General features: G+C 56.1%; 1 protein-coding gene across 1 annotated transcript in view; it reads left to right on the top strand.

The window, feature by feature from the left end:
- The first annotated feature begins 688 nt into the window (after positions 1–688).
- Positions 689–7,805, top strand: part of ZMYND10 (zinc finger, MYND-type containing 10) — a 9,743-nt gene continuing 2,626 nt past the window's right edge. Inside the window, exons 1-8 of the mRNA XM_009891297.1 lie at positions 689–790; positions 1,369–1,485; positions 2,624–2,677; positions 2,784–2,936; positions 5,051–5,139; positions 5,418–5,518; positions 6,866–7,038; positions 7,346–7,471. Coding sequence (XP_009889599.1) covers positions 719–790; positions 1,369–1,485; positions 2,624–2,677; positions 2,784–2,936; positions 5,051–5,139; positions 5,418–5,518; positions 6,866–7,038; positions 7,346–7,471 — 885 coding nt within the window. The 5' untranslated portion in view covers positions 689–718. The remainder of the gene's footprint in view (positions 791–1,368; positions 1,486–2,623; positions 2,678–2,783; positions 2,937–5,050; positions 5,140–5,417; positions 5,519–6,865; positions 7,039–7,345; positions 7,472–7,805) is intronic.

Below are 7,805 nucleotides of genomic sequence, written 5' to 3'. Positions count from 1 at the left end.
GGGGGAGGGCGGGCGCCGGTTCTGGGGTGTCCCCGGAGGGTCTGAGTGGGGGAGCGCAAAGAAGGGGCTCGAAATTTAGCTTGTCCCCGTTGGGGCTGTGTGAGGTGGGGGGAGAGGAGGGGCCCTGTGTTTGGGGTGTCTCCTGAGGGTCTGGGTGGGGATAAGGAGGGGTCCCCAGAAGGTCTAGGTTACAAAGGAGGGGGCCCAGTTATGAGGTGACCCTAGAGGGTCAAGGTGGGGTGGGGAGAGAGGAGGGACCCCGATTCTGGAGCCCTCTGGGAAGGGTGAGAGAGAGAGGAGAGTCCATGTGAGGTGGGGAGGCAAGGAAAGGTCCAGACCTGGGATGTCCCCAGAGGGTCTGTGCGGGTTGGGGTGATGGAGAAGAGGACCCCAGGTTTTGGGTTGTCCCCAGTGGCGTGTCTCGTGGTGGGTGTTGCTGTGCGCAGGCAGGAGGGCAGTGGGGTGGGGGCTGCTGCAGGTGGAGCTGCTGCCCCAGGGAGCACAGGCTCAGGGGACAGCATGGGGTTTGGGGGTGCCTGGCAGGCTTGGGGCATTTCCTGGGGATGGGGGTGCCGGGAGCAGGTTTCCCTGAATGGGGGACCCTCCCCAGGAGCACAGTGGAGCCCTAAATCCAGTGGCCAGAGGTCTCTGGCACTCATGTCTCTGCTGGCTGCCCTGCAGATGGCTTCGGCAGCACGAGTGTGTGGAGAAGCTTAATATGCATGCCATCCTGAGCGCTTCTGCAGGCCAGGAGCAGCTTCTCACTGAGCTGCTGGTCACCTACGCCAAGGTGAGCTTCCTTGCGTGTGGGAGAGATCCCCAGTGCCAGGCCTTTAGCCTCGAGCTGGGGTTGTTTTGTGGACAATGTGCAATTTTGGAATAAAATGGTAAAGAATCTGCTGTATCTCTGACAAAGATGTTTGACTGATGGTTTTTCAGTGTTGCTTTTTTTAAAAAAATTAAAGGTCAAGCTGTGGTATTTCTGCTTGCTGGTCTCGGTTCCTCTCTGGAGGTTGTTTTGGTCTGTTTTGTGCACCAGCCCCTCTCTGGTTGTGGATCTCTGCCGTATACCCAGGGTGTCCCAGTCCCAGAATGTGCTGGGCTGCACCAGGATGTATGGTGCCCTGGACCTGCCCAGCTCCTTGGGGTCATCTTCCAGCTTTGCAACCCCAGGAGCTCTCTGCCCTCTGGTATCTCGAGGAAAAGTTGTTGATATCTGAGCTGGGTGAATACAGACTGTGTGCCCCAAGGCCACCCTCCTCTGTGGGATGACTCTGAAATCCGTGCAGCTGAGCATTAGCAGTAAAACTGGTTCCAATTCCGGCACTAGTCTGAACAGCTTCAGTCTTCTGTCCCTTCCCTGTCTAGGTTCCTGTTCTCATTGGTGAGCTGATCTCTGTGGAGATCTGGAAGCACAAGATCTTTCCTGTGCTGTGCCGGCTGGAGGACTTCAAGCCAAGAAGCACCTTCCCCATCTACGTGGTGGTGAGTAGAGGGGGCAGCGGGAACGAGCCCAGAAATTGGATTGGGATCTCTACACTTAAAAATAAATCTCACCCTGAAGATCTCGAAGCTGGGTTTTTACGTCTTGCCAAGCTGAGAAGCTGCAGTGCACGCTGTGACAGTGGGAAGCACCTGGTTTCACAAAGCTGCAAGTGACAAGCATGTGTCCTCGCTCCCAGGAGGGACAGGGACCGGCTCCCAGGGGAGCTCAGCTCTGTGGAAGGCTGTGCCCCTGCCTAATCCCACTCACAGCCTTGCCAGAGCTGCTGGATGCAGCAAACGCCACTCCTGGAGGCAGCTGTGCTCCTGCCTTGCAGCTCCCAGCAACTCAGTGCTACCCTCGCTCCCAGGCAGCAGTGTCCCTGGGGTATTTGCCCCCCTCTGAGCACTGGTTTTCTCTGGCATCTCTAACCAGAGGGGTCTCCAAGCTTATGTGCCTCTGGGTTAAGAAAAATGTAGCTGCTTCTTACCAAGCTTCTGGGAGCAGTGGTCCCTTGGGCCATTCTTGGCAAGGGAGCAATCTCGGGAACTTGGTTTCCCTGTGGAGAGATGCAGCCCTTGACCTAAGGGCAATCTGCCCAAGGCTTGGAAGTTTTAGCCCATTTTCAGTCCAGGGTAGCACCTTGCTGGGGCAAAGTGGTATCCTCCCTGGGAAGCCGTTTGCCGCAGCATTGCCTTGAGACAGTTACCTCGTGGTTCCCAGTCTCAGGACAAGGCTCTCTGTCCCAGTCCCAGGGGGCTGAGAACAGTGCAGCTATGCAGAGCGCTCTCCCATCTCAGGCAGCAGCTCTGTGCTAGCGCTGGGGGCTGCAGCTTGCCGGAGGGCTATGGTTGTTCTGTCGCTGTACTGTCAGAGAGAGAGCCCTGTCTGCCAGGAAGTGTGGTTCTCTATCAGTGTGTTATAGTGTCATAGGCATGTTAACATAAATATTAGTATGAACTGTACAAGCTGGAGTTGTTTTAAAGATTACCTCATTTGTATTTGGCTCTTGGACTTGCGTTTGGCCACAACTACGTAAGTAGCTTCTAAGAAGAGCCCTTTTCCCAGTCCCATTGCCTGCATCCTCGGTGCCAGTGACCGCTCTGCTGTTACCTCACTCTTGCCGTTTTTCTCCCTCAGCTGCATCATGAAGCCTCCATCATTAACCTCTTGGAGACTGTGTTTTTTTACAAGGTAAGAGGCAGGTTCAGCTTTTTTTCAGTGTAAAGCCCCTGGGGGTGGAAAGCCACAGCTGTGGGGGCTGGCCCTCTGTGAAGGAGGCCCTCTTATCATCGTGAAGGAAATCTGCGACTCAGCAGAGGACAGCATTCTGGATTTAATTGATTATTGCCACCGGAAACTGACCCTGCTCGCAGCTCGGAGCGCCAATGGACAGACAGTGACCCCAACAGAGCTTCGTTCTGAGGATCTGGCCAGCCCCTCATCCATGCAGGTGAGGAGAAAGTCCTCTAGCTCATTGGGGGTACATGTGGTAGAGGATGTGGGCAGCCTGAAGAGGCATGGGGGGGGGGCGGCCTTCCTATGGAGAACCCCTTGGCTGCAACCCCAGCACCTCCCACCCATCTTGGAGGGCGTCTGGTGCTGATGCTCATCCATGTCCGCAGCTTCGCTGGGCCAGCAGCTGCACCCACCTCCCTCCACCCCGCAGCAGCGCTTCTGCCTTCTCTCATGACAGTACCAGCTTGAGGTTTGCTGCAGGACAAAATCTGAGTTGGCGCTCAGAGTGGAGAGACACCGGAGACTTGACAGTTACGCGAAACATTCAGTACAGGGGTTTTGACCATTTGATCTTAAAAACTGTGTGGGTATGTCTCCTTGGAGCTTGTAAAACCACCTTACCTCAGGCTGCCGCTGGAGCCAGCCAGGGTTAACTATGAGAGGGATCCCTCCCTACATGATCCCTCCCTGATGCCTGATATGACTAGGAATTGTCCTAATGTGTTTCCTCCAACTTTCTTGGCTCTCTGAGAACTACGTCCTCTCTGGAGCTGTTCCCAGTCAGGTGTTTCAGGGCTGCTGCACACACCTTCCTGGTGTGGGAGCTCTCTCTGCTTCTGGGACTTTGCTTCTCAGCAGCTCAAGTTTCCTCCTTAAACTGCACACATCGCGAGGAGCGTCTGGAGAAGCAGGGTTAAAGTGACAGCCTGCAAGCTTGGCCGTACTTCCCCGCATCACCTCCATCCTTTGGCTTATTGCCTGAGCACGTGCTCCTCTTCCAGAAAAGGGAAGGAAGTGGAGGGCTCCAGAGCACAATAGGGATGTTTTCCAGGAAATGTTTTCCCAGCTGGGGAGGGGAAAGGGGTGTCTCTGTTAGCGCTTCGACATGGCTCAAGGGGAAAAAAAAGACCTTTTCTAGCCAACAGGGTTCAAAAAAGCATTCGTCTCCCGAGGAGCCTGGTTTCCTCTGATTCATTCCAGCCCCTCCTGACTCTGCATACAATAATCGCCTACTAAAAAACTGTTCCTGCCCTCTCCTGTGTTGTGGAGCCTGCTGTCCTTTGTGACTGTGTACGGTGGTAACCACTGGAGCAGGACCTGTTCTGCTGTCCTTCAGAAGCACAGGCAAAAGACAGTTCCTGTCTGAAGGTAGCACAAATGAGGTCTGGGTACCAGGAGGAGCTATAGGAAACGGCCTCACTTGGCGAGTTTGAAGGAGGAGGTGGGGGGAAAGAGCCCGAAAGGCTTTCTTAGTAGTGTGTGGGGCGCCAGCATGGGGAGTGCAGGGCTTCTCACCACAGGAATTTGGAAGGAAACAGTTGCAGCGGTGCTTTAGAGGAACAGGAGTTGCTGAGGTCAGTGCTCTGCACTCAAAGATGTGAGCTGCTGAGCGTCTGGGACTGGAGAGGAGAAGCTCTGCCTGGGCCAGGGAGAAGGACTTGGCAGATCTCAGCCTAGCCATCCCCATGGTCTTGAAAGAGGCTGAGTCAGAGGAGGGGTCAGACTGTCAACCTGCGTGAGTGAGGGATGTACAGGGTGTCCACACTGCCTGGGAAGGAAGGAGGCTGAGTGGCTGGAGACTGGTGTAGCTGCAGGCTGGGATAACCACAGGCAGATACTGTAGCTGGCTGTACGCAAGCTGGAGGAGAGAGGCAGATCCAGAAGGGGTGGAGGTAGGACTGCAGCTCTACCAGGGCCAAGTTTCTCCCTCCTCCTCCGGTTCTTCTGCTGATCATGCAGCTCCCCCCTCCCTCAGCCTCACATGTCTCATGGGCCACAAGATGATCCCAGAAAGGGTGAGAGGAGCAGCCTGGAACTGGCCTCTTTCGGGGGGGTGTCGCTGTGCAGGGGCATTGCTGCTGGTAGCCGCCCGTGATGTGTTAGGGGTAGGGAGATGAGGGATGAGCAACAGTGGGCTGCAAGCACTCCTGTGGCTGCCCTGGCAAACAGGCAGCACTGGCATGGTCGAGATGAGAAACAGAATTTGTTTTGCAGGGCTCTAGTTTTCTCCCCAGTCTGTGGTTATCGATGTGCAGCCAACAGGCTGCATCCCTGCAGCTTCTGGGAAATGGGGCCTGAACTCCCGAGGCTGTGCTTGTCCCTCCACAGGAGCTGCAGAAGCAGGCGGAGACTATGGAGTTTGAGATTTCCCTGAAAGCCTTGTCTGTGCTGCGGTTCATCACCGATCAGGTAGAGAGGTAGGTGCCCAGGAGCAGCAGAGGACATGCCGAGCTCTCCAGTTGCGATTCCTGCGTGGTCACAGTGGGCATCTAGACCCCTTTAGGCAGCTGGCTGTATCCATGGTGGCAGTGGCACTGCGCCCCGGGAGGCACAGCACTCCACCCTGCTCTGTGGTACTTGTGGGAACCCAGATCTTTGTTTCTGTCCTGCCTCTCCCAGTTGCCTCGGGGAGTGTTTGTATCTGTTCTGTCATTTGTCTGCGAGTGCCATTTCACCCTTTCTGTCGTATCTCCAGTCTGCCCCTGAGCGCGCTGACACGGATGCTGAACACCCACAACCTGCCCTGCCTCCTAGTCGAGCTGGTGGAGCATTGCCCCTGGAGCTGCTGGGAAGCAGGTACTTATCGTGCCTCGTGGTACCTGCGGCACCGTGGTGGCGTGCTGGAACGTGCATCCACTGACAGGTCTGCTGCAGGAGCCCTTGCAGAAAGCGTCTCCCCCTCTACGCTCCTCTCCGGCCCTTGGCCCTTGCTCCTCGATAGTGCTCCCTGCCCGAAGCTCTTCAGCTCGAAAGCAGCTGCAGCACAGCTGGGCTGAGGACTCAACAGTGGTCCCAAAAGCCGATCCTCACACAGGGCTGTGTCTCGTCTGATCTGATCGCGGCCAGGACAGGAGCCGGAGCGTAGCACATCTGCCAGCCCCACCTGCTCCTCTGAGGACTATTGTCGTGAATGCAGACAGACCGGAGTGCCAGTCTCGGCCTGTCTGGACCCCTCTGGGACAGCACTGAGAGCTGGAGGCAGACATGGGCTCTCCCACACAGCAAACGGATTGCCCAGAAGCTGCTGGTTGTTGAGCCTTGCTCTTGCCGAATGCCGGTGATCAGGTTGTCCCCATCAGCTGTCACCTGTGCGGTCAGCCCTGCCTCCTGCACCTCTGCAGCCCCCCAGCTTCCTTGCTGCCTGCCTTTGAGCAGCGGTGGGGCACAGCCTGGGGCGTGGGAACCCACACTCCCCTCCCCAGCTCTGCACCATGGGGGGGTCACAGCGCGGGCAGGGGAGGATGAGATGCTGGGAAGCACGTGGCTCTGCGCCTGCCGAGAGCAGCCCAGCTGGATGTGGGAGCTTTCCTCCTTCCTCCGGCCAGGAAACGCATCCCTTCTCTCCGCCTGTGCTCTTGGGGTGTCAGAGGCAGCTTTGATCCAGGGCCCTGGGGGAGGGACTGGAAAGAAACAAGAGTGCAAAGGCATTTCCAGGCTGTGCAGATGTAGGGTTACATCCTCCTCCACCCCCCGGAGCAGCACAGTAGCTCCTGGAGCTTGTTTTGTCACTTCTGTTGTATTCATGCTACTTCTGGCTTTCACCGGTAGAAGAATCTCCCTAAGAGCAGGTATTGGCCATGCTGATACCCCAAAATATGCCTCTCCGGCCACTCTGTTGTTGCAGCATGGGCTGCCCCACCATCTACCAGTGCTCTGCACTCCTGGCCAAGTACAGAGGGAGATATCACAGGGATCTTTCAGTTCCTGCCGCAGCCCTGTTGTTTTAATGCATATTCTTTATGCTTTTCATGCTCTCTAATATATTGTCTCAGTACCAAGAAGGCTGCTATGCTGAGAAAAGGGGTGGGGAAACCAAGGCAGACAGAAGCAGAGGGGCTTGTGAGGAAGTGAGCGTAAGCGTAGGCCAGCATCCCCATCTTTGAGCTGTCTCTCCCTGGAGCCGTGTGTTCTTCTGTCCCTCAGGCAAGCTCAAGAAGTTTGAGAATGGCACGTGGCACGTGGTGCCCCCTGAAGACCAGGTGAAAATGACCAAACTTGACGGGCAGGTGTGGCTTGCCCTCCTCAACCTCCTGCTCAGCCCCGAATGCCAGCGCAAATACCATTTTGATGGCTTCAACAAGAGCCAGCTCCTCAAGGTAGGAGCCTACACCATGAAGGCCATGGGCCCTGCTGCACAGAGTAGGACCTTGCTAACACTAGGCACCTCCAGGCATCTTTCCCCATCCTTGCTGTGGGCTCCTAGCAGCCAGTGGTGGGAGAGCAGTGGCGTCTGTCACTGTGCCAGCAGCAGCAAAGCTTGTGTTTGCGAGTGCACCCCATGGGATTCCCATAGGTCACTCTGCCAGTGCCAGATCCTTGCTCTCACCGTGCTGCCTCCCCAGCTCCGACTCCCTTGTCTTGATCTCTCTCTCTTCACTCTTCTTTTTCCCTCCGTGGCTGCAGCTCCGTGCATTCCTGAAAGACATCCTCGTTGACCAGCTGCCCAACCTGGTGGAGTTGCAGAGATTTTTGAGCCACCTTGCAGTGACAGAGCCAGCTCCCCCCAAAAAGGATCTCGTCCTGGAGCAGGTACCCTGTGGCTCTTCCTCCACCTCTCCAGCCACTCTGCTTTCAGCCTGATAGCTCCCTACCCCCTTGTCCTCCCACCAAGCTCAGCTCTGGAGAGGTGGTGCTGTGGTAAAGCACCCAAGCACCCATTTCACTGTTACACCCTCGTTGCCAGCAAAGTTGGCTCTCACGTCATCCATGGACTTCTCCTGCTGCAGCAGTGGCCAAGCAGTCTCACAGCTAAAGGCATAAATGCTGGGTGATAAACAGCTCTCCAGATTTCCTTGTCCTTGGGGTGGTGGCTGCTGGCTTGTTTTTACAGTTAACTCTTTATTTAGCATTTATCAGTGTTTTC

Source organism: Charadrius vociferus, unplaced genomic scaffold (assembly GCF_000708025.1).
Source record: "Charadrius vociferus isolate BGI_N301 unplaced genomic scaffold, ASM70802v2 scaffold758, whole genome shotgun sequence".
NCBI lineage: Eukaryota > Metazoa > Chordata > Aves > Charadriiformes > Charadriidae > Charadrius > Charadrius vociferus.
This window is presented reverse-complemented; position numbering and strand designations above follow the sequence as displayed.